Source organism: Pavona decussata, unplaced genomic scaffold, assembly GCF_977016875.1.
Source record: "Pavona decussata unplaced genomic scaffold, jaPavDecu1.1 SCAFFOLD_121, whole genome shotgun sequence".
NCBI classification, from domain to species: domain Eukaryota; kingdom Metazoa; phylum Cnidaria; class Anthozoa; order Scleractinia; family Agariciidae; genus Pavona; species Pavona decussata.
Window position 1 is genome coordinate 98,712 of NW_028145535.1, and position 27,048 is coordinate 125,759.

General features: G+C 36.7%; 2 protein-coding genes across 2 annotated transcripts; both read left to right on the forward strand.

The window, feature by feature from the left end:
* Positions 1-9,847: 9,847 nt before the first annotated feature.
* Positions 9,848-11,973, forward strand: LOC146469620 (allatostatin-A receptor-like). The gene is made up of 2 exons (XM_085123041.1): positions 9,848-10,193; positions 10,764-11,973. Exons 1-2 carry the CDS (start codon positions 9,956-9,958, stop codon positions 11,630-11,632), a joined length of 1,107 nt encoding a protein of 368 aa, XP_084979167.1. The 5' UTR covers positions 9,848-9,955; the 3' UTR covers positions 11,633-11,973.
* Positions 11,974-12,895: 922 nt separating this feature from the next.
* Positions 12,896-16,094, forward strand: LOC146469621 (galanin receptor 2a-like). Its single transcript, XM_085123079.1, has 2 exons — positions 12,896-13,341; positions 14,980-16,094. Exons 1-2 carry the CDS (start codon positions 13,089-13,091, stop codon positions 15,858-15,860), a joined length of 1,134 nt encoding a protein of 377 aa, XP_084979205.1. The 5' UTR covers positions 12,896-13,088; the 3' UTR covers positions 15,861-16,094.
* Positions 16,095-27,048: the final 10,954 nt, after the last annotated feature.

Below are 27,048 nucleotides of genomic sequence, written 5' to 3' on the forward strand. Positions count from 1 at the left end.
GGTGTGTTCTGTCGTGAATTGTAATACCGTCGTGAATTGTAATACCTGTCGTGAATTGTAATAACACTTGTCGTGAATTGTAATACCTGTCGTGAATTGTAATAACAGTTGTCGTGAATTGTAATAACGTACCTATCGTGAATTGTAATAACCTGTTGTCGTAATTTGTAATAATCCGAGCTGTCGTGAATTGTAATACCACGTTGTCGTGGTATTACATAATTATATACAATGATGGTAAAATGACAGGCCAAACACGGCTCCTATTGGTCGAGATAGGAAGAATATGACCTTCAAAGCTAATTTGCTCTTACGAATACGCCGTCTTTCAAAGATCTCCCTTTTTTGTACGAAAGTAGGAAGGGTCTTTGTAGATCTCTCTTAGCAGAGGCTGATTTTCTATCAAGTGCCATTTACTCATCTGAATGGTTTTTAAGGTAAAGCACAGAAGGGCGCCAATATTCTGCAACAAACGGCAAAATGTTTTTGCGCGTTTTTTGTTTGTTAAGTAGGGCCGGCATTCTTTCGCTGATATTGACCGTCCGAGAGAATCTTATCTTTAAGGTTATCGGGGTAACCTCTGTAGCGTAATCTCTGTGTGAATAGAGTAACGTTTTCTTCAAATGTTGTTTTTGAAGATTTTGTTCTGAGAAGTCTTCAAGGAACTGTTATTTACAACCGAGTGTCAAGTATGTACGTGACTCTCATACGTTGAGACAAGTTGAACACGCTTGCAGAGCATTTTAAAAAGAATGAGACTTCCTTGTCCAAATGTATTCATTCACCACTCATATTTTTAAAATTACTTTGTTTATATGAAAAAGCGTACTTTTGTCGTATTTTAGAAAAGTCACGCAGCTGAAATACGGCCAGAGGAATAATTTTGCCCAACCAAGGATGCCTGACAAATTATACTGTTCGGGTCAATTAAAACGTTGTCTTGCTTCAATTTCAAAGCGTAAACAAATGTTACCGACGAAAGTAAGCTGGATTTTGTGTTTCAAATTTTTAAAAAATACAAAAGGATCAAAATAAAGGTTGTTTTTCTTGCGTCATTTTTTATATTTTCTTTTGTAATTGTTTGTTCTTAAGACTTATTACAAATCACGACAACGTGGTATAACAATTCACGACAGCTCGGATTATTACAAATTACGACAACAGGTTATTACAATTCACGATAGGTACGTTATTACAATTCACGACAAGTGTTATTACAATTCACGACAGGTATTACAATTCACGACAGAACACTGGTGTCCTTCTTCCTTATCAGTAAAGAAGAGGGATCGTTTTCAATCGGCATCTTTACCATAAGCGGGAGTGAACGACGGGTAAAGAATATACCTTACTTTGGTTATGGTTCAAAGCTACACAAACGCAAACCATTCAACTAAAGGTACGTTTAAAAGTTTATCGACTGTCAAGTTTAAACTACGAATTGGGGGTTTCTCGTAACAGCAAAATCGGTTCAAACATACTAAGTTAAAATGTAAAACCAACATGGCTACTTTCAAGAAATCATTGAAATAATTCCATTGCAAACAAAACTTGGCGTGTTAGAAAATATTCTCGCACGGAACTCAAAAGAAAGGAGCTCGAGGTCAGGCAGAAATTTGCTTTGCGTTGTCCCATTAACACATTGGGAATGTTCTTGACCAAACTTAAAAGTGGCTGAGCTGAACAGTTATAACAGAGCTACACGAACGTCGCCAAAAATAAACATTTACGGCGGTCTCCTTAACTGTATGTACGCCTTTAGCAGACTTCATCGTTTCGTAACTAAACAGTCTGGGAAAATTTCTATGTTTAATTCCCTCTCGTCATAAACCGAACAGCAGTGCACGAAAAACTCTAACGTGCTCTGCCTCAATTCTCAGTATTTAGAGTGGGACTTTTTAACTATAAAAACATGGAGAAATAATACAACATAGCGGCTTATTGGACTTAAATGATACAACTGTTGCCAAAGAGAAGACACTATGGGCTGACAAACAATATTTACGAAATATACCGGTTGAAGCAAATGAAAGAAAACAGGCAAGATACAGGTGTATATTTCATTTGACAGAAATGGAAGAGTGAATATATTAAGTGCCTTTAATATCACCGAGGGGCGACCTGCGGTACAGAGTAACACTATGCTCTACTTTCGCTGATTGAAAGCCACTGAAATATTATTCATTCTACTAAGGACCGGGTGCACTTTAAAACTAATCGGCGGGCAGAATTAAAGTGCAAATTTTGGGTTCTAACACGATCCAAAATGTTTGAATTATATGCTAAGTTATTATTCATGGCAACTATATAAAAAACAACAACAATATTTATTCGTGTAAGATGGTATTTAATGTAATACTTATATGAGACACTGGTTGTACGCAGGTGAAAAGAAGTTTAAAGGAGAATAATTTGCCTAGTGTTCATTGATGCATTGTAAATATTATTTGACATTCTAAACCCAAATTTGAAACTAATGTTGGGAAAGGGCAAACCTTTTATATTAATAACAGAAAACATCATGGATACGGCTCACATATGCTTTTTAGCAAAAAGTTATTGATACTCGACTATTTTGATGAACAGTTTTTTGAGAGTATCTACAACCACAGCAAAAAAAAAAAAAAAAAAGACGTTTAATTTTTATTAAACAACTTGAGTAAATTGACTGCAATTTCAGCTGTAGTTGGCTTTTCTTTTTTAATTAAAAAAGCGCACAGAGTTTAAAAATACAACGCAGACTTGTTTCACCTTTTGAATGTTTTTTTTTTTTATTTAGGGCAATTCCTGACCTAAATTTGGCTTAAATATTGAAATTTAGAAATTTTGCTAAGAAAAACACGCACAAATGCAGATGTGCCTTATTTTTGCCTTAGTTTTTGCCAGTATAAGGAGCAGAAGTTTTCCGATCATCGTCTTTACCATAAACAACCAGCGAGAGAAGGGTAAGGAAATTTAAATTTACTTTGATTCGAGGCTATATAAAAAGGCTAGCCGTTCAACTACCAGGTGTGTTTAAGATATGGTCGACCGTCGTCTTTAACCCTACTTGAACCGGGAGGAACGTTATTGTTTTTCTTTTTGAGTGGGATGGGGGAAAATGGGGGGAGGGGGGGGGGGGGAAAATTCGCGAAACTAGCGATCATGTCACAACCCTACTATCCCCAGTCTCCCGTTTTGCGTGGTATTGTACCCAACCGGAAGTGGAATTTGACACTTTCATACGCCTCAAACACGGCGAAGAAAAATGATAAGGAAGTATTGTTATTATTATCATTTTTTCGATTTTCAAATTTATTCCCGTTTTGATTTGAGGATCTTTTGTCTCTTCTGGAACATTAAATAAGTATATTTAACCACTATGTTGGAAGTATTTTCATTGTCTGCGTAAGTAAAAATCTAGTTTTGTTTCGTTTAAGAGCGACTCTAAGAACCTCAAATTCAATTTTCATTATGGTAAGCGAGTAACACTTTTTTGTATGAAATAAGATCGGAGAAATTTAACTTTCTTAAAATTTTCTGATTCGAAAGTTTCACACCCCGGTGCTGTATTTGAAACCATGTGGCGAGATCGTGAATTTTGAAAGAACTGCAACGGTTTAAGTTCTAGAGAAAACTGATCATTCACAACCTCTTAATTGGCTAGTTACAAGCGACGACCCTTCACCTTTCTCCCATTAAATTCCTCCAATAAATCGGAGGGCACAAAGTTTATCAACTTTGAGAACTTAACATGCGATTTAGCCCAAGTTCAGAGGAATAACTTGCAAAAGTTGCTCGTACCCACAGATTCTTCTATGTATCAGTGGAAAGTTCCATCCATAGTCTGTGGACATCTGTAAAAACATTTGGTGGCAAATCAGTTGAAAGTTGTGACATTCGACTAAGAGGGCCATATTTCCACGGAACTTGCCCTCGACGAATGCTAGCAACAAACCAAGAAATGAAACAATAATCGCTTTCACGTGTCTCCACGAAGCAAGACTATATATTTCTTACCAATTTGATGGTAATTAAAACGCCGAAAGAGTTTCATTAAAGCCGTCATGTAACGAAATAAGTACATCACATCGAACTTGGTAATTCACTGTCCACCATGTTTTTTTGACCGCTGACCACTTCGTTTATTGACTCAAGTGGTTTAAATTAATGAGGGAGCGGGAACACTGAATCTGTGATCAAAGCTGGCAGTTTTTCAACCAACAAGTGTTTTCTGGCCCTCAATTAAAATGATATTTAAAATGGAGGCAAACTGATTTAAACATTTCATCATTAATTCAAGGACGCGAGTTTCTGATCCTGATACATATCACAAAGATTATAGGCATCCTAGTATGATACTGAACGCTGGATTGACAGTCACCTACTTGTTGAAACCAATCCTCTTCTTCAACAACGTTGCTTATGGTTAGCGCAATGCCTTGCTTTCTTTTTAAAACGGATAGCTTTGAAAAGTCCCCCTGTATCTGGTTTCTTTACTGCCACTCTTCTCTTGAAGAGGATAGTGTGCTTCCCTCTGTTTGAGCATTTCTCGTATCGACGGCTGACTTGTTGAAGATCAGCTGCAACACATATTGCTTTAAATAATCATTAAGTCATTCGCGGGAAGCGGGCGTGGCTTGGGAGGCTTAAAAGGCTCTGTTCTCACACAACCATGTGCCTGGCTGTAGAGCGTTGGTTTGCCTTAATGAACCTTGGCAATATCAAGCGAATCGTTCCTCTCGTCATAACTGTAAAAGTACTTAGCTCTTATCTGGCCCACTCTCACAAGCGTTTATGTTGTTTGCGACTACCACACAAAAATCTAACAAAATTCTGCTTCTTACTGCTTCTCTTTTAAATTTTATCACCCAATCTGTGACAAATTTGTCCCTTGGTCTCCAATGGAGCGTGCAGCCTATTGTTTGTACTCGAGGGCGTTGTTTCATGATAAGCTAAATTACAATATATATATTTATTTTACTTTTCATACTCACTTTTGAAATTTTACTATAAAAACTATGCACCTCAGCTTTTGACGGTATTGGTCAATATATCCTTCGCCTTCGGATAAATGGGTAACCATTCACCAATATTTACCTCGCCTTCGGTGAATAAGTATTCCTTATTTGTCTTAATATGCACCTACTTCGTACGCCTCCATTAGCAGTTATTTTCCTTAATTTCGACCGCTCTAGAAATAAAACTGTTTAATTTAACTTGCGAGATTGTTCGGCGTAGCTGTATTCAAGTAAACAGGTCAGTCAAACCGGTAACTGTTTCTTGACACAACTACAATAACTTACGATGAGTCGATGACATTTAAGAAATAATCTCAGACATTCCACGTTCACCAGCTTGATTTGAACGCCGATGGACAAGATTATACCGTGGTAACTCGGAGTTTTAATTGTGGCAATCAACCTCCTCTCTTCTCTCTTCTCACACTGTCGCTTTTCAGTGACCGACAGCGGAATCTACGAAGGTAGTTATGCGACAAAGATGAGCAGGTTAGGTGAGTATGCTTAAATGCAATTGGGCAGTTGTCCAATGAATGTACTTTTGTCTGATCGGAGACCTTTAGCTAATTTACAAATATCGGGAATTGAGCTTCCTCGAATTTATGAGCTGTTGTTGGCGTTCCGAAAATCCTCGCAGGACTCGTGTCATTCTCTTTTGGCGACATTTTTCGCACCTTGAAAACAAAGGGAATTAATTCCTGTCTCTAAATTCCTGCGGTAATTTAGGCCTTAAAACGACGACGTTTCGACTTCAGCTTAATGTCATTATCAAGTCAAAATATGTTTGTAAGATAGACGGACTCCATACGCACCAAACTTTTTGTTTAATATTTTTATTTATTTTTTCTCACGTAACAGCTTTTTTAATCAGCCATTGTTTTTTGTAGTATTTATAGGCTGCAACTTACAAGCATAATTTAAGCGGCCTTCCAGCAGATATTAACCGAAACGAAACGTTGGCTGCCCCATTAATACTGAGGAGATTCTCCCGTATTCCCAAATACATATTTTCTTTAAGTCTTAAATATTATTATGCTATCGATGTTTGATTGTGATGTGCCTTTGTAATCAAGCTTGATTCAGCATCGCAAAACATCAGTTCATTGGGTTGATTCACACTAAAGTTTTGGGGTCGTAATTTATGACAGTTGCAATTAACTCAGTTTTTGGTGCGTCTTTCGCCTGTCAGTCTATGTTTGTTGCCACCCTGTAATTGTCTCTTATTCCTCCCTCCCCCCTTCCCACATAGGCAACACAGGGATTTGATCCCAGCTTTCGTGTGCTATTTTATAATCGTTTTAGCAGAATGTTTACTATGGACTCCTGAGGTGTCCATTCTGGCAACGAAAAGACGTGAAATGGCTGTGACAACGTGTGGATTTAAATAACTTGATTTCGCGTGTTGTCCATGGCTTGTTCTTGGAAATACGGTGCTTGAGTAAGTAAAAATCTTTTCCTCGATCAAAGGAAAATGAGAATTTAAATCGTCAACATGTATTCGAGTAGCATTCAAGGAAATTAACCGGCCGCCCGACCCTCACCAGAAAAAAAAAATAAAGGGGAAAAAAAAGGAAGAAACATCTGCAATTTTATCATAAATAATCAAATACACCGCTTGATATGTAATGAGCCATTTACTTATCTAGTTTGTAACAAACTAAAATGCTTCTTTTGTTAAAGTTCCGTCACTGATTCGTGTATTTTCATTAAATAAACCAAATCAGTTCCGGTAATGGATACCTTTTAAGAAAATCACAACGATGTTGGAATTAAATTTCCAATTTCGGTAGTCACAAAACTGTGTACTTTGGTTTCTTTCGATAAATTAACATAACAAGGTGAGGAATGAGATCCAGCTTCCTATTATTTTAAATCTGTGCAAACAGAAAAGCACAATGTTCTGGGGAAGCGCAATTTGCCCAGCGAAACTGATTGGCACTGTATTGCTTCAATGTTAAAACGATTTTATTGGAAGGGCGGATATTAACAACAAGCACTTGAGAAGATGATGCTACCGGCATTGTTTTTCATTCTTTGTTGTACACAAGAAGTAAGGTTACTTCGGATGAAACAATAGCGAAATCGATTCCCAAAGATCAATTATGGTAAGTTTGACTTCCTTAAATCGGAAGCATAATTTTCTTATAATATTATTGTTTTTCTCCTTGATCACCCGGTTTGTGAAGGACTGAAGTATTTCAAGCTAACAGAGATTGCATCAAATCTGGAAAATGTCTAAAGAAATACATGCAGCGTATTTAAATTACCATTTCGACTTTGTAAACACGCTCTCTTTGGCTTTAAATTTATGAATACTAAATGCACTGTAGCAATTTTCGTGTTTTTTTTTCTTGCGGAAATATGGTCAATGCAGAGCAGCGCTGGCAAAACCCTTGAACTCATGAAAAGTTAATACCGTGGCAACATTCGCCACACTTAACTAATTGCTCGAATACGTTTCCTAAGTTATTGAAGACAGCGAGATTATTTTGATTTCAAAACTGACGAAATAAATAATAGTTGCGCTTCTAAAAGCTGTTTTTGTTTTACTGAAATAATCATATTCGACCTGAATTCTATTTTATAAAAAGAGGTGTCAGCTTAAAAGAAATTATTTTTCTGTTGCAATTTCGGGCTATTTTCCGTGATATATTCGAAATACACGTATTTCTCCCTGTTTCAGTGCCATGCGTTAGTTAGCCAAAATGTACTAAATGGGAAAAAATATAATAACAAAATATTCCGTAGCGATTTGATTTAATGGCAGGCGGCTTTTTTTATTTTATTTTACTCATATGCACCTCCTGCATGTGGAGAACTTTTAACCACATTAAAGGAGCACTGTCAAGGCGATTTTGCTGTATTTTGGTCAAAACTGCTCATATTTAAGTAAGCCAAGCGAACTTCTAGCCAGAGTTCTTAAGGACGGTGCCTACTATTGTTACTGCGCATACGTTCTGCGCATTTCGAGATACTCGGGTTTCCTATGGGTGGTGCCTACTACTACAGGAATATTTTTGCACGGTTTAAAACTATACGGAGAAAGCAGAACTTTGCAAATGCTTTTGGTATCTCATAAGAAAATTGGGGGTAGCCATGCATTTTTCAGAGATAATTAAGCTTCAATTTAGGAAAAAATCCCCTACATTGCTTTATATTTTGGCGGTTTTTAGAGGATATTATTGCTTAGCTTTCTCTGAAAAATGCATGGTTACCCCCAATTTTCTTTTTGGATTCCAATAGCCCTTGCTAAGATCTGCTTTTCCCGCATAGTCATAAACCGGACAAAAATACTTCTGTATTAGTAGGCACCGTCCTTAAAAAAACCTCAAATAGATCCAAAATTTCTCTTTGCAAGATATTTGAAAAGGAGCAGAACAACAAGAAAGAACTTTCGTTCCTTGAAATGGCCACTGTTACGAATTTTATCTAGATTCTCAAAGCTACAACCCAAGTTACACTTACTTTTAGCACCACTCACCCCTTCCCTTCAATTCAATTTGAGCCAACAGTTCAGTCAACGCTTGGGGAAGGGGCAGGGGAATTGCTACATCAAACTTAGCTTAGATTTTCTCTGGCCATGAAGGCTTTAACTGTAGGTTAGTTAATTAATGAAACATGCATAGAAGTGAAAATGTGGAGAAAAAGATCGTACAGTGTAACTTTAAAGTCGTTAAGTAATTAATCCGAAACTTATCATTCAAAGAAAGTGGTTAGATGGAGTTAAAAATGTAGATCCTAGACGGCCAAGGTTTTACTGTAGCAGCTAAAAACGAAGACGCCTTTCCTCAGACTAAAGGATGTCCCATTGACCAGTGCAACAGTCGAAAATACAATGTCAGAGCCACAGTTACTTCCAAAACTCCACGAAAGAAGTAAATTGAGGGCCTAGCGTTTAAATTTCGAAATACTTGTATAATGCACAATTTAATTAACACGGTAATGTTACACGGATTCAGACACCATGCAATATTTGACTAACAGCTACCGTGATACAAGTGCTCCATCGAATTGTTATGCTAAAAATCTTAATTAGATTTATACAAAAGGGCTTCTATAATTTCAATTATTTCTCAGATCTATAGTGAAACGTACTAAAACAAAAACAAAACAACAACAACAACAACAACAAAACAAAACAAAACAAACAGACAAAACAAACAAACAAAAAAAAAAAAAAAAAACGAAAAAGCCTCCAAACGGTAATCCAATCTTCCGGGATATAACTGTAAGTCCACAAAGCCATAATCTCAAGGGTGCAAGGTGAAGAACCGCCTTTCTCCATTTATTGATCAAATTCATGCAATGATGCTCGGTGAGCCGTATGGTGAATCGTAACCGCCAGGGGCCAAATTCACGAAGCACTCCTAAGGTGAAACGTATCCTAAGCATTATCTCGTTTCTTAACAATAGCCTTTTTGCTATTTTAACAATAAACCATTGTTCAGAACCAATACTAACTATATATATTAACTTGGGAGAGCTTCTTGAATCTGGTCCCTGAATTATAGAGTGATTAGAGATCACGATGATTTCCTCAGTGACCAATCCGGTTTGAAATTTTGATTGGCAGAACACTTATGCTTTCTATCACAAAACTATCCTAGAAATCTTTTTCTCTAAAATTGAGATCAAAGCCACCTTAAGGGTAGCTCAACGGATCGTGATTAGTATTGAGAAGGAACGATTCTTCAATGTTCATGATTGGATATGAAAAACAACATCCTGTAATCGTGAAAGTGAATAAAGTTAAATCAGACTGATTTGGCAGTATTGCTTACAATCTTTTTGTCCATTGGCATAAGATGGCATTGAAGATAATGTGTACCACATACCACTTGGTGATCACGTTTAGATACATGCCCCTAAGATGACCAGCATGTTATAGTGCATTAAATGTGATATTGTCTAGACACACTGTCATTCTTACAAACTTTGTTTGGATTTCCCTATAGATGGCAACCAACAATACATCTCCTAATTCGACCAATACTTCGGTGATTGGCTCTAACAACTCACCCCCGCCGACTCTAGCCTACTCCTATCTTCTGCGAGTAGCGTTTGGCCTCATTGCATTCATGGCATTTACCGGAAATGGTCTTCTGTGTATTGTCATACTTAGAAACCCTCGGATGCTTAAGTCTGCGTATAACTGTCTGATCTTCAGCCTGGCTTTTACAGACATGCTTACAGGTATTGTATCTTCACCATAATTAGAGCTCAGCCACGGTTAATTCGGGTCGTGCTTTATTACAGTTACATTAGAGTAAGCAGCTACACTTACCGCGTATTAAAACCCTCCTGAACGATGTTTCAGATTACTAGTAATTTGCATCTCTTCGCAGAATTACGCAAACACCACGGTTTGGTTTTTAGCGAGTTGTTTCTTTGAGTGAGAAAAAACGGGTATACGTCTCTGTTCTATTTTACATGCACTGACTGACTGTTGGATGACAAGTGTTTAGTTTTATCAAAGAGCTGATAAGGTAATAAAATTTGGCAACGGGAAAGAATTCGAGCGCTGACGTCTCGAGAGTTTCATAGCCCTTCGTCAGAGCGAACCAACTGACGGATTGACTGGCTGACTAATGGACTGACTGACTGATTGCCTGCTTCACAGAGAGACTGAGGGATCACGAATAACTCTTTCCCTGTAACTTACCGAATAGGCTCATAACACAATTTTTTTTAACACTATTATTTCACTTTGTAAACCGCATGTAAACCTACTTTATAATTTATTTTCTCTGTCTTTACTTAAAGGAATATTTCTTGGGGTGACACCTAATTACCTCATCGCCCTGAACTCGTACCAGGCTCCCAGTGGCACGTTTGGCGTATTTTTCTGCAAAATTGTTGGTTCCCAGTACTTTGTGTTTCTTCTGGGTAAAGTGTCCTGCCTCAAAGTGATGTACCTTGCGCTGGAGCGTTGGTGCTCTGTGGTTAAACCTGTTAAATACCTGTTAAAGTTTAAAAGACGGCGAGTTTACATGTACATTGTAATAGCGTGGATCTCGTGTCTGGTGTTACATTCCTCAATGTTGTTTGATATGACCCTTGACGAAGACAACCTTCGTTGCATTTGGATATCAGTAGATTCCCCCAAGAAACTGATAATCATATCATACACAATTGTAACATTTTTCATCCCAACGGCAGTGACTTGGATAACGTATTTACATATTTCCATAACACTAAGAACTTCCCCTGCAAATTACAATAAGCGTTTCAGCCGCACACGACTTAGGCTCCTACGCATGTGCGTTATGGTAGCGTTCCTATTATCAGCCTGTTGGTTTCCAAATCAGTTGTATTACGCTTTGTCAACTTATGGTATCGTCAAACTGGAGTCACCATTTCATCACTTTACAATTGTTCTCGCCATGTTTAACTCTTGTACCAATCCAGCGATTTATTGCTACAGCAACAAGGAGTATAGAAAAGGATTTTTAGCTATACTCTGTCCTATATTCAATTGCTGTAGCTGCAGAAAACGGAAGGAGGTCACCATAACTCGTGAGTCCAGATCGGAAGCAAGAAGTGGGGAATTCCATTCTGAGAAATTTGACGGTGGTGTGGTGTTGGATTTTCGTTATATTAACTATGGTTATGAAATGGGAAACATCACATGATTGTTTGATATGTTTTTTTTACAAGGTTATCTAATACAGTGAAGAGGAAAATCTGATTTGCAAAAATCACTAAGATGTTTCCATTTTCTTTTGTTTGAAAGAGACCAAATGCAACGTTTCAATTGACAGTCTTAAGCTCCAGTCTAAAATTGGGTAATAAGAGCACACTAGATAACATACGTAGATGGTTTCATTTTAAACCTCCAAACATATTTTTATAAACTCAGACGAATTAAGTAATGTTCAAAACTGAAATTAAAACTAAAAGCTTAAAGAATCTGATGCACTTCCATCACAGAGAAACATTCTTCGTCCAATAATTTTGCGCTATTTTTCTTTTCATGCACTGCCGACAAGTCATTTACTAGAATTAAGAAACGCAACCATCTGTTACAAACGTATTTTAGTTATTGGATCCGAATTGTAGCTAACAATAATCCTGATATGTTTGTGCTTCCTAATTTTGGGTCTATCTAATTAAAGTTGGTTTAAAAGATGCTATAGCGCTTATGTAAATATGACCGACAGTTCAATGATATTCTTTTGCTGCGTTGAATTTAGCCCTACTAGCCTCGTTCAAGATAGAATTTTCTTTTGATTTTTTTAATTCAACAACAAGGTTAGTAATTTTTAGTAATTTGAATGCAAAGGAAATGAAAGCCATTTTTGCATAGGGTGTATATGTCATTTGGTTCCTTAGACAATATCCCTGAAGTACCAAATATAATCAAAAGATGCTACTCACTGAGTTGTTGGAGTTTCATTAGGCGCTGAAATTTACGGAGGAAGCACGGCAAGTTAATATATCCACCGATAGTAAGAGAATTTAAACTTTCAAAACCATTGTACAGTTTAACTTTGTTGAATAACGCTTTGAATACTGAAAATAAATCGTAATGAAAGCTTCCTAACTTTTGATTTCTGTTGCGTCCAACATACTTGTAAACGTCACATTTTTGTTTTAACCTTGTTTATAACGAAAAACAATCGACTACGCTTTAACTTGTTTTTTGCCGCTGTCATTGAATAAGGCATCTTCATGATACTGCATCCGTCATATTTCATGTTTTGTTGAAACAGGAGGCAGGCAGGAACAACACGAATTGGCTGAAATATTACATTGTTAGCAACTGCTCATCACAAAAATGACCTGGAAAGACTAGCTCACTGAAAGGGCGAGAAAATATTCTCGCAATTCATCCACTAATAACAAGTTATAACCAGAAAATGATGTGTGGACGGGGTAATACCATTGATATCGAATATTTACAATGCAAAATGGAATTTCAAACAAAAAAAGAATAGCTTGTCTTTCAGAACAGGTGGATTGAACCAATCACGATCGAGAAACGGTTCTCCGTTTGCAATAAAACTCAAAGCCACTTTGCGGAGAAAAACAAATTAATCGGAAAGTTTCGTATGATTAAGAGGAGAGCTTTTGCGAAAGACTGCACAAATGATGAACCGTAGCTTTAATTTCTCGTTCTTCCTCAAAGAAGCAAATTCAGACGAATTAAATAACAAGCAAATGAAAGGAATGTCACCCGATGAACACAGCTCACTGATGGCAGCAGTGTGTGCATTCATCGCGTTATTGTCTTTCGTTGGTAACCTTCTGATGTGTGTTGTGATCTTGAGAAGAAGATCAATGCTAGCCAAGCCGTACAATGTTCTGATATTCAACTTAGCTGTGACAGACATGCTAACAGGTAGGTTTGTTGTTTTCCCTTTTCACTGTCAATACGAGGATCAGAGGTAGCCAACACGTTGCTTTGACCGGCCAGCCTCAGATTTAACGGGGACTACACTTTTGTATGATGGAAAAGCGATGCTTTTTGTTCTTTTCTTGGGGGATTTACAATGTGGTTTTGTGACTGAAAAAAAAAATATATCAATAACTTTAAGGGTAGTTTTTGGAAAGTTAGCACATCACTGGCACCTTCCAGTGATGCAGGTAATAAGGTTTCATTAAAAAAAGAAGATCAGACAAATTTGTGTTCAGGAACATCATCTACATAGAAACAGGAAACGTTGAAGTCTTTTCCCTCACATTGATGGATGGCTGCCCCAGTATATCAGTTTCCCTGCGGTATCACTATCAAAATATTGAAACTGTCAAATCTATAATTGTCATCTATGAATGTCCATCGTAAACCACTGCCGGTCTTTTGCCACTTCCTGCGCAAACAAAGAACCCACGATTTGCCCATCTGTATACATAAAAGCGTTCTAAGCTCAAAAGGCTTAACATATATATTTTTTGTGTGTGTTATGTTATATTATGTTATGTTTTGAAAAGGCAGCCAGAATATCGTGGGAATGAAATAAAGAAGAGACTTTCTCGTTTTGATTTACAAAGGGCACCTAACGAAAAAACTTTTTTTTCTTTTTGAGAGGGGGAGGGGAGGGGGGCATTAAGGCCTTTAATCGTCTTGGTGCTGGAGAGCTGGAGGTTCATTTAATTAGTGACCTTTTGTTACTCCAGGGAAATAAGCGCCTTTATGTTCACAACACCAAGACATCCGTTCGCCTAGAGGTGCTAAAATGGGTTACCCACGATCTCAGTTTAAACTTACTTTTCGCGGTGATGATTAAATTGGTTGAAATGTCATAGAACCAAAACAATGAATTAGAACGGATATACGAAATATCATATATTTGAACTGCACCCGATGTTATGTACTGCTCAACCTTCCGTACATAACCGCGATGGTTCTCTTCATATTTAGAACTGAAGCTGTATTGTGATATGAAGAAATTAATGAGAATCATTTATTTTTGAAAGTGACACAGGCATTCTTGGAAAAAGGAAATCCGAGACCTAAGACCTTCCGACTACCAATTCAGATGCACCAATCTGACCAATGGCCACTGAGCTATACAAGACTCGTGGGAGCTAAGGCCATTAAACTAAGTTCATGGGACAAACGTTCTGCATACTGCTAGGATATGAAGGTCAATGTGCGGTATATGGGCAATGGAAAAATGTGATGATATGTACAGCTGTTTCGGCAAAGGTTGTCAAAAAAAAAAGAGTAAAGGCGTACGCGACAATGCCGAAAGGTAGTCTGGGAAATACCCAATAAATATCAATAAAAGCTCAGAATCTATAATGCCCGAGATGGCAGACAATATGGATTCTGAGCTTTTATTGAAATTTATTGTGTATTTTTCAGACTACCCTTTGGCATTGTCGCGTAAGCTTTTACGTTTTTTTTTTTCTGGACAACCTTTGTCGAAACAGCTGTATATATTTTTATAATAACTGAATATGGCTTTCTTTACTCTTGCACTTTACTCTTGTACTTTAACAACTTTTAATTAAAAAAAAAAAAATGTTTTGCCAGGGGTTTTTATAGCAGCTACACCCAACTACGTATTTGGAGGAACGTACTTTGTGGTACCTGACGAATTTGCTGGCGAGTTGTTCTGTCGTCTGATTGGTTCAACATATTTCTTGTTTCTATTTGGAAAAGGTTCCACCTTGACGGTCATGTGCCTCGCTATTGAACGATGGTTTTCAGTTGTCAAACCATTAAAATACAAATATGCATTCAAGAGAAGGAGATTGCTGTTCTATGTAGCAGTTATATGGGCCTTCAGCTGTTTTACACAGATCAATGAACTGTTTATGATGAAACCATCGCATGGAACCTGCGAAAGGAACCCTCTTCCTTACAGCGAAAAAACTGAACAATTACTTACTCTCCTGCACATATTGGCTACTTTCTTTTTCCCCAGCATTGTCACGTGGATAACTTTTGCGCATGTGTTGCTCCATGTACGCAGAGCCATTCATCATCGCAGGCGCTTGAGTAAATACGAACGCTCCAAGCGGAAGTTAATACACATGTGTGCGTTGACTGCGTTCTTGTTGACAGTTTGTTGGTTTCCGGCGGAAGTGTTTTTCATTTTGAAAGAATTCGATGTCGTGTCGCTGCCTTTCGGCTTTTATCAGTTTACAGATGTTTTAGCCATGTCTAATTCCTGCCTTAATCCTTGGGTGTACTATCTATATAACAAAGAATATAGAAGGGCTTTCCTAAGCCTTGTGACGGTGAAGCTGAAAGGACAACACAATCGAACTGCTGCCTTTAACATTGGAATGTCTGCGATAAAATCACCTTCAGTGGTCTTAACACGAACAGTTAACCCTCGGCCTGAATGCAGAATAAGAGAGTTAGAAAAATGTTCTATGGGCGAGTTGAACAGAATTCAGGAGCATTAAAAACTAAGGCCAAAAATCTCAACTTCACCACAACATGATAAACAACTACTCGATAGATAATGTTGGAGGTTTGAACTTCATGATAATGAAATGTAAACTGAAATTGTTACCGCGAAACTTTGATTTTCTTGTTTATGGAATGAAGTTGACTCAGCCAATATACAATGCAATACGAAATGGAAAGGAATCCTTCCCTTTATTAAATACTAGATTAATTTATATTTAAAATGTAGAGTAAATTAGTACAAACCTTGATCAATATAGCATACACTTGGTTTGAGTTATTTTGTGTATGTGTTTCCTGTGTGTTATTTTAAAATAAATAGAAATATATCTTAAAACACCAGGAAGTACCTGCAACATGTATTTTTGTTGAATATCGGATTCTCTCGCCCATATGGTAGGCCCCCCCTTTGCGAAAACGTAGGACTGAGTACAGGAATCTTCTGGCAAACTTCTCTATTAGCTCTGACAGACTGCTTAGGATCTTTTATGCACTCACACTGAAACTACAGAGCTCGTAGCCTTTCTTTACACTGTGTTGTAAGCATGTTTGAAACTCCATCTGAACAAGACCAGATGATTCCCACAAAAGAAGATAAACATTGTGGTTTATCAAAACACCTCAACGGAGAGTGACAGCATAACTGAGGCTACTTGGATCAGATTAAAGGTTAGCCAATAAGAATGACAAAATGGTCAAAAAGTTCTTCCTAACCTTAACCTTCAAGGAGGTCTTGTTAATTATATCTTAGGCTGACATTGAACTTGAATTATAGAAATACCGCCAAAGTTGTTGTAAATGGGCCATTTCCGAGTTGCTGTGAACCTCATTATGAAAGCGAGGCTAAGTGCAAAGTTTTTGTTATGAAAATTAGTTTTCATTCCTATTCAAACAAAACTAATTTTCATATGAAAAGCTTTTGCACTTAGCCTTGCTTTAATAATGAGGTTCACAGCAACTCAGAAATAGCCTATTAAATTAAACTAAAGTTAGCTGAAGATTCACCGCAGTGTTGAATTTCTTTAAATATTTGCCACTGTGTTAAATATAAACTAAGAGTATCAGTAAAAAAAGGTGTGAGTAGACCAGCAAATGAGCAAAAAAAAATAAATAAATAAAATAAATAAAAAAAATCAAAACCAGCAACAAAAGAGTGTAAAATGAAAGTTTTGTTTAAGTGCCTTTCAGCCACTGCACTTTGTAGGCGTCTTGTGAAATAAATATGCTTCGAAGTCTCATAAAACGGAAAAAAAAGAGAGATTAAGAGTTCGTGAGCAATTCTTTGAACAAGCGTCAGGAAATTACGCAAATTTCTCCCGTAATGGTCTAGGGAAAGACGGTTGTTCAGTTTGAGAAGTGTTTATGACCTCAGGAAGATAAAGTGTAGTGTAAAATGTTATTCTTAATTACATAAATACTAGAGCGTGTCTGCAGTATATCGAAAAGGGAGAAGGCGCACCAGTAAGCAAGGAATATCTTTCATGCACAAGATATTTTCAGTGTCATTACAGAAAAAATGCATCCAAATCTTAAAAACTGAAACATCACCATTATGCCCAGATAAAAAGACAAGATTTTGTGAGCAATTTTTTCGGCTTGTGTCTTGTCTGGAAATAAGAATTATTTCTCATGCACATGATATTTTCAGTGTATTTACAAAAATATGCTTCGAAAACTTCTAAAACGGAAACAACCTACCCCTTGGAAAGTCTTTACGACCTGAAAAAGATAATGTACAGTTTTAAAATGTGCTGTCCAATTCCATAAATGCTAGAGCGTTGCCGTAATAGATATTGTGTCTACAGTCGGTGTATCGAAAAAATAAGACACCAGCCGTAAGTATCATGAGTGAGAGAGCGCGCATGTCTTGTCATATATCATACATATAATATTTTTTAGCATAATAAGAAAGCTATACATGCACCGATATAAAGCTAATGAAATGTAAAACCCGTAAAATGACCAGCAATTTTACACAGCCGCTTTTGAAACTGTCTATGTGAAAGATTCGGTAAATTGACCAACTTGTCTAATCGTGTCAGTTTTACACCCTTTACATTAGTCATTTTGATAGCCTTTTCGAAGCTTTACCGACAAATACCCATGTCCGGGAGAATCTAATAAATTCTTGTGGTGACGCTTTTGGAAACTGTACCATAACATTTTCTTTTTTTTAATTTAAAAGGTAATATTAATAACATTTTTTCACCTTTTATGATTCGTTCCATATGTTAAACTTAATGACTTTTTTTAACCCTTTGTCTGCGTCTTTCATACAGAAGCAATGCAAACTTACAAACAACAAAAAATAACTGGAAAGAACACTGCCGGTCATTTTTCGTTTGAAATATTTTTAATCAAAGTAAAATACTAAAAAACCCGGGTTAATGACAATATTTGCTATAAATAGAGTATTCTTCCAATTGGCTCAAGACCTGAAGGCTCATTTGCTAAAAGAACTGAGTAATTCTTGGTTTCATCAATTTAATGATAACATGCACTAGCTTGCATGAACAGGATTCAGAAACAAAGCTGTTAAAGGTAGGTAATAAGAAACAACTAGAGAGATTTCTGTCTCTATTTTACTCTTCAGAGCAGAGTTACTATCACTAAATGCAAGACTTAGGGGGCCAGTTATTTAAACAAAGTTTAACTTAGACCGTGGCTTAAGACAATCAGTAGGTCTCCAGATCTGTTTATAAGTGTTTTATTTTAAGTAGATAAATAATTTTCTAGTCTGGGATGCAAGCATCCTTGCTACCATCAGCCGCAGCCAATGTTTCGATACAGGCTTTTGATTGTTGGCAAAATTGAAAATGGCTCAGAACGTGGATTTGTTAAACACCGTCTAAACCATCTTTTAATAACTGACTCAGGGTGTTTCCATTGATTTTTTCAGAACTTGTCGGCCACACCGGTCAGATTGTAAACAGAATTCGAAGTACCAATCTGAAGGATAAGTTTTATCCTTGTGCTTCGATTTCCTTCGAAATTCTTCAAAATAGCGCGTACCATTTTCGGAGTGAATATTTTTCAAGATTTTGCAGCACGATTCCTTCAAAATGATGGATTTGTTTTACAAACTGGCCGATTTGGCCGTCAAGCTCAGGCCAATGGCTATGGGAAGCACGCCCTTAATAAATCTCATAATTTCAAAAAATTCAATTATTGTCACGCCATACTTTATAGCCGCAGGACAGAAGATTCACCAGCAAAGTTGGAGATGTTTTTATGTGTCTTCAAACATAAAAGTGTTTAAATTATTTCCTTAGCACCGACTAGCTTAAACCCAGATTTTCGTTGCTTATTAGTGGTTAGCATAATGCTTTATGATTATTATCTCTGCATCGCTACAAATTCTTGAGATTTCCAAAAAATGAATAGTTATACGATGTTCTGCGTTCCGATAAAAGTGAACCCTGGTAAAAATCCATTTCCTCCCACTAGCCTTTAAATAATCCCTAAGTTATAGGTCTTACTTGACTCCACAATGTTATCATTTTTTTTTTTCACCACTAAAACACAACTGCCATAATTATGAATTGGATGTTTTATTTTGAAGCAACGCTATGGGTGTTATGAAAATACTGCAGTTGATTAACCATAGACAGATAGATTGTTTGTTGTTGGTCTCATGAAATTTATTTGTAAAGCGAGCCACTTTGTCTACACTGACCTTCGCTGGCCTTTTAGCATATGTTCTTAATATTGTCAATGGTAAAATGAAAAACTGTTAATGCTCCAGACGGCTATGTAGAGATCTTGGCTTAGCATGTTTAGACCACAAACTGGTAAATCGTCTTCCATTCTAAGCAAACGTTTTAACGCAAAATGAGAGTAAACAACGATAATATTTGAGAATTTTTTTATATCGCATTTTTAAACCTATTTGCGAAGTTTTTATTTTGGCCACCATGGTGTATAAATGGCAGATGTATCGGCGGCCATGCGTGTGTAACGTGCGTGTATGTGTGTAATATATTCAGTCTTCCCACGGGGCGCCAATGAGCTCTAGGAGCTCGTTCGCAGGTGTCCGTGCGTTCGAGGTCGAATTCGAATTTGAAAGTGTTTGTTTCTGTGGAGGGAGGAAAACAGAAGAACCCGGAAAAAACCCTTGGAGTAGGAACTAGATCAGAACCAACAACAAAATCAATCCACTTATGGTGTCAACTCCCCTGAGGCCGAAACCGGGAGCTGTTTTCATTGAGCCAAAATCGTCGGTTTAACCAGGTTGAAATGTAAATGGTACGCGCAGATCAGACGGAAATTTTTCGCAACAAACGGACGACTTCTGGTGGTACTTTCGCCATCACGTAAGTGTTTTGAGTAACCAATGAGATTGCAAGATTTGGGCGGAATAGAATAAAGCATTTTTATTTGACGAAGAAAGTTTTCATAAATGGGAAATTTTGGCTAAATGGTAAATTGGCCTGACATTGGTGGGAAGTGAGTGCTGTCATCACTGCCCCCAAAATATTACGAAATACGAGAGTATAATTCTTTCGCATAGTGAGTTATTATCTGTTGTAAAAAGGATTTGTTGACGGATTCTATAGAGCGTTTTCATGGCGGTCTTAATGTATTTGCCTTTTAAAGTAAGCAGAAAAAGAAAAGCAAGGATCGTTTAACTGAAAAGTTTCATTACTTTACTGAAATAATTTTATGTAAAAAATTACGAAATTAACAGTAAAATTTTAAAGTTGAAGTTTGAAGTTGAAAGCAACCTCATAATAGTCATAACTCGAGAAACACGGAAAATATGAAAACGTTAATTTTTGACGAGGAATTATAGCAAAACTCTCAATGACTTAATGGGTGTGAACACTTGGCTATTAACGGGGAAAATAGTTATCTTAAGTAGTCTGTGCGCACTGTTTAGGCTTCAGAGCAATTGTATTTCAGCCTCTGAGTAACGTCTAAATTTTTCGATTGATGAATGTTTGTGGGTAAAAACTCCCGCACAAAAGGCAAGCGTTTTTCACAGCTCTGAAAGCTGCTAATTCAAGAGAGGAAGGAAAAATATTCACTTTATCAATCACTTCACCTGACAGAGATATTTTTGAGCAATTTGAATGGCAATGGATGTTTGTGTGAAAGCTTTTAAAAAGAAAAACAAAGGAAACATGTAGCAACAAAACATTGGGCATGCTAAGAATGATTTTTTAGCGATCGATTTATAAAGATGATATTTTATGATTTTCTTATGATCTTTTTAATTTCCATTCAAATACTGTCAACGCATTGAGCCTTGGTAAATGTTTTCTTAGTACCGTCATAGTTATCATTATTCTGACTATTATTATAATTATTATTATTATAAAGAGCGCACGTAAATCACTCTACTGCATAAATTACTTGAGTGACTATACCTTTCTGTGTTTTTCTTCAAACGCAGTTATCACTAATAAAAATTTTCATTAATACATCGTGTGAAAGCTGTTCAAATAAAACAAGGGGAAACATCGAGTAACAAAACAGTAAACGTGCATTGTAGGAAAAGCTCTTATCCCAAATGACAGCACAAACACAAGCTTAATGTTTTATGAATAACGCTTGAGATCTCACTAATCTATTAAATATCCACACCACTAAAAATTAACATAAAAGGAAATACAAACCTCTTGAAATTTTCAGCTGGGTTTAATGAACATGTAGTTAAAAAATTGTGTGCATGTAGGCCGTATAGCACATTTCACGAGAAACCAAGTAACATGCTGTTTAATACACTGGAAAGGGCAGGCCTCGTTTTTAACACGTTGCCAGAAATCCAAGCTACACACTGATTGCAGTGTTTGACATTTTATTTACAAAAGGTATGCTAGCTGTTAGATATCGCAGATTATATTTTCAGCTTAGTTACCGTAACGAATCATTCCTTTGAAGCATTCAATGGGAACGAGCACCAGTGTTTTAAATGTTCTTTGGACTGTTTGATTTACTTAAAAGACACATCTATAGGTCAAATTTCATGTCGCGTTGAAAACTCCTAAGAATCAGATCTACGCTATGTTAGACTTTTAAACCGGCCATTCAGACTTAAGTGTATGGTTTGTTGTTTGTATGGGTAACAAGAAGCTTTACTGTGATCATTGCCAGTTTTCCTGAGTTTGGATTAAGGTCGACACGAACACAAAGCGACACAACTTTATTCAAGGGAATAACTTCTCTGAGAAAGTCTTTTATTCAAACATATACACTACTCGGAAAGTTAACATGAACACCTAAATGATTTTCTGTGTTCAGTTTCTTCTGCTTGGGCAGCCGCTCACGCATCCATTTCAGAGTTAAAAATAGTCGGATTTAGAATTGTCTTGATAGATGGACACAGTCGACGGATACATTTGGACGACATGCGGTACGTTCACAATCGTGTTTGTCCCGTTGATATACTATATGATGAATTACTCGTCCAAAGTTTTTTCCGTCCGTTGTTCTCAATCTAGCCAGTCAAAAAAAAAAAAAAAACAAAAAAAAAAAAAAAAACAACGGTCTTAAACTGATTTACTAAACAGTAGAAATTTTTTAAAGTTACATAAAAGCCACATAAAAATTAAGCTGCGTTGGGAAAATCCCACCTCAAAGTCATTAAAATGATCTCTATCCAATGGCTTAAACACGTTTTGCACAAGTTCACTTAAGACGGATTTTCCGACTGTCTGGTCTTCTGTTTTAACTCCACCGCTTTTAATGATCGCTATCTATACTGAATTTTAAGAAGCCGCTAAGAATTCGGCATCAAATTCATAATTTAACAACATATGTTTTAAAACATGTCTATGTGTGTATTTGACTTAAAGAATGAAATCAGCATTAAAAAAAGCATAGCTAAATTGTCTTTAGTATACTGGAACAAAACAATCATATAGCCATGCGAAGCATCAGTTAATTTTTTTCCCTTACGTTCCTCGCAAAATGACCGTAGCTTGTTTTGTTTTGTTCTGTTTTTTTTGTTTGTTTGTTTTTCTTCGTTTATTTCTTGTTTCCCAGTATGATTTGTGTTAATTATTTGACTAAGTAATTGGACTCTATAAAATATTTATATTTTTGGTGGATGTGCATGTTTCCATGTAAATAAGCACCAAGAAAATTAAAAAAAATCAACTAAGACGAACTAATCCGTTGTTAAAATACCGTGCGTGGTGTGATCGGCCACTGATAACTTGACCAGAAAACGTATTAAAAGAGCATCGCTTTCCTGAATAAGCACAGCTTTATTTTCCAGTTGTTGTGTTCATGGCCACAGCTTGCTGACAATACGACATCAAAAACTCACTCACTCGTTAAATTAACTCTGCATGTGTCGTAATTTTCCGTTTAATTTTTTCTTCAATTTGCTTTTGGCCCAAACAAGTTAAGATAGCTGGTGGTGTTCTGCTTCCACGGATTTCACTTTTAATTAAAATTATAATTATGTAGCTTATCGTGGTATAAGCGTCTAAGTGGCTGCGATCTTGCATTGGCCTTGCAGTTGTTGCCTCAGGACAAGAAGTTCACCTTATCAACCCAATCCACCCCATTAATTATATATAATTTGCCAGGGGCATGCCAATTTTAACTTTCACTCACGAATGAAAAATGAATGTGTTCTTAATCCCTCCAATACTGATTCAGTCTTAGTGAAGTTCTTAACTTCCCGTCTGTATGTTGCGTCTCTGAATGAAATTCGAAAGTTTTGCTGTTCCAGTGGAAACTGGGCTTTAGAAGTTTCATTCTGTTCCTGCTTGTTTTTACCGTTTGGTAGGTAAATGCGACTTCTGTTTTATTATCATCGTTATTTTGAGCTAACGCAGACTATCATTAAAGGTAGCAAATACATAAATAACCTACTGACTTAATAGGTCTTATCACGATTTTTAACGCCATTTTGACAAGTAGGCAAACACGTCTTGAAAAAACAGTGTTTGTATGGAAATCTGATGTTAAATAATTTTCATAAAACATCGCTTCTGAAAAATTCATGAATTGGAAACGTTTCGCACTAGGAAAAGGATTTTAAGAAAAAAAAATTGGAGGGATGTAGCTGTGCCAGAAAGCGTCCAGTCGTGTTTTAAACTTTCCATACATTTGTCTGTATAGCGAACCAGTCGTGAACTGCTACTAAAAATAGTTCGAAAAATGTATGGAATGTTCAAAACATAACTGGACGCTTTCTGGCACAGCTACATCCCTCCAATTTTTTTTTCTTAAAATCCTTTTCCTAGTGCCAAACGTTTCCAATTCATGAATTTTTTCCGAAGCGATGTTTTATCAGTGAAAATTATTTGACATCGGACTTCCATACAAACACTGTTATTTCAAGACGTGTTTGCCTACTCGTCAAAATGGCGTCGAAAACCGTGATAATTAACAATTAGATTATGAGCGCAAGATTTCTCTCGCGCGATAGCTGACGAGGGCGCAGCCCAAATCAGCTATTACGTAAAGAAATCGAGAGCGAATAATCTAATTGTTTTAGTATAAATCTACCAGTCGTTCAAAACTAAACAAGTAAATTCTCTATATCCTCATCGCAGACACTTCGAAAACGCGACGAAGCGGCCGCCATTCTGTTGAAAACCGCTACTCACTATCTATCACAAAATAGATAGCGAGTGGTGAGCCAATCAGAGAACGGCATTCGTGATAGAACACTAGTAGATTTATACTAAGACCTATTATATATGCCTACAGAGCACGAACGGACATACGGACTAGGGGCATCCAATAATAACATTTAAGCAAAATAATAAAAAGGTTGTCTCCTGTGTTCCCAAATCGTTTTGTGCCCTTTTAAAGACAGATTTGTGTAAGGTAATACAGATTGACCTGTTCAGATGCTTTAATAAGCTGAAAAATTAAGTTGCAGAAATTTTTAGGAAGGGATGGTTTTTTTCCGAATTGACTAGCCGTTGTCATTGTTTTGACGAAAATACCAGCTGAGCTTTTTTTTCGCATTTTAACGACATATTTACCCCTTCGGAGACGAAGGGAATTAGTTTTCCAGTGTTACGAAATTATGAGCTGACATTTTGTCGAAGAAAATGAAACTGCAGATTTTTTTTCGACTAAATTCGAATTTCTAAACTGGTTAAGGCCATCCGAACAGATATCTACCAAAATAAACCCTTGGGTACCCCTAACAGCCAAGACTAGACGTTCAGGTGGCATAAACACCAATACGGAGAAATCAATTAACTCAAAAAAGGCGGTAAACCCATTTTTTCTTGTGCTTGTACCAAGTTCAGTACTCATAATATGAACACAACCTTCCTTAACACTATTGTTAAACGAATCAAGGCGTCCACCTGAAAAGCATGGATGGGGAATTGCTAGCTATTAAACTATTTGGTATACTCTTTCGATAATCCTTCTTGTTGCATGCATCTATCGAACATCGCTGATTTAAAAGTGGCCATGGTTTGCTGTTGGATGGAAATTAGTGAACAAATTAATGGCTTATTTTAAAGTGGCTGTTTCTCTAAGATCCTCATAACTGATATTGCTGAGCTCAAGTGTTGTATGCGAAAATATCGCTTTTCGTTCGGGACCAATTTTTACAAGAAGACATCAGGTGAACCAAAATTGAATAAACATCTTTCCATGGCTGCAAGGAAATTGCTGTATGAAGTGTCTCTTTAGTCTTAGTGTGAACAAAAAATGCAACCAATTTCTTTCCATGACAGCAAGGAAATTGTTTTATGAAGGCTCTCTTTTGATCTTATAGTGTGAACAAATATTGAATGAACATCTTTCCATGATTACAAGGAAATTTTCTGTATGAAGTGTCTCTTCAGCCTTAGTGTGAACAAAAATGGAATCAATTTCATTCCATGACTACAATAAAATTGCTGTATGAAGGCCTACTCAGTTGCCTTAATTGTAATCCGAGTGTACTCTTTTTTGTTATTTTTTCTTTCCTGCTGTGGGAGTGAGTCGTTAAGCCCTGGTCAAACGCATAAACCATAAAAGATGAGACCCAACGGCTTTATGGGCAGTGTTCGTACAATAACTTTATTTGCATAACAAGTGATTTACTTTTCTCATTCTTTATGATAAAAAAATGCAGTGCTGAACTGAAGTTACCATCTGTTGCAAAAGGACAGAATATTATGCAAATGAAATTTGTAAGCTTATACCCATATAGCCGTTGGGTCTCATGGTTTATGTATGGTTAGTGCTTTTTAGATGTCAACATTTTTGCAATCGAGTGTACCATGTGCGCGGTCCAGAGGTAGTCAAAGTGAATGATAGTTGACGATAGTCGATGATAGTGCATTTTAATTGGTGGTCAAAGGAGTGAGCGACTTGCAACTATCAACTATCATGCGCCGTTTGATCAGGGCTTTAAAGTTAATGTTTTCCTTTGTGTAGAAGCTTTAATAATATTTCAACAAAAAAGAACATGCACTTTGCACTTGTCAACCCATTTTACAATATTGCCCATGGAAGTGTCGTCAGAAGTTACCAACGTTTTTTCATTAAAATATTACATTTTTATCCCTAAAACATCGATTTTTGGCCAATCGAGAAGCCTCTCTCAAAACTGACGATGAAAGCACATCGAGCTCAAACGAAAAATATTTTAACTTAATAAGACAAAGTGTACGTCACATAAATGATTTATAGCAAATCGATTCCCTAGAAAATTTGTTATGAGGATCTCAGTGAGGCAAAGGTATAAATTTTCTTTATTTACTTTCGGTAAGTGCCAGTCCTGTAAACACTCAAAATTTACAAATGAAAAATTTCAAATAGCAAGGTTGTTTTCAGCTGGCAGAAGGCACACGAGCCAGCTATATTTCAATTGTAATTAAATAACATTTTCTTGGCACAGAATATCAATACAGGAATATCAATACAGGAATTTTCTAGCCTGATAAAGTTTGTCAAATGTGGAATATTTAATTATCCTTGCATGCATCAAAACAAATATCTGACAATTACACCTGACATGCAAACAAGACTGAACTGAAACATGTGCAAGACAAAGTGTACGTTCACATGCCTTTGAGACCAATCTGACAAATCCATCAGTTTTCTGACAAAATTTGTTTATGAGGATCTCAGGGAGAGAACTACTTAACTTCCACTTTGTTTTCATATTCTAATGGAAGTCGGGCTTCAAAATCATAATCAAGTCATTCAAAAAGGCAAAATATAAGCAGTGTTACTCTCATCGATCTGCTGGCAGAAGGCACGTACCAT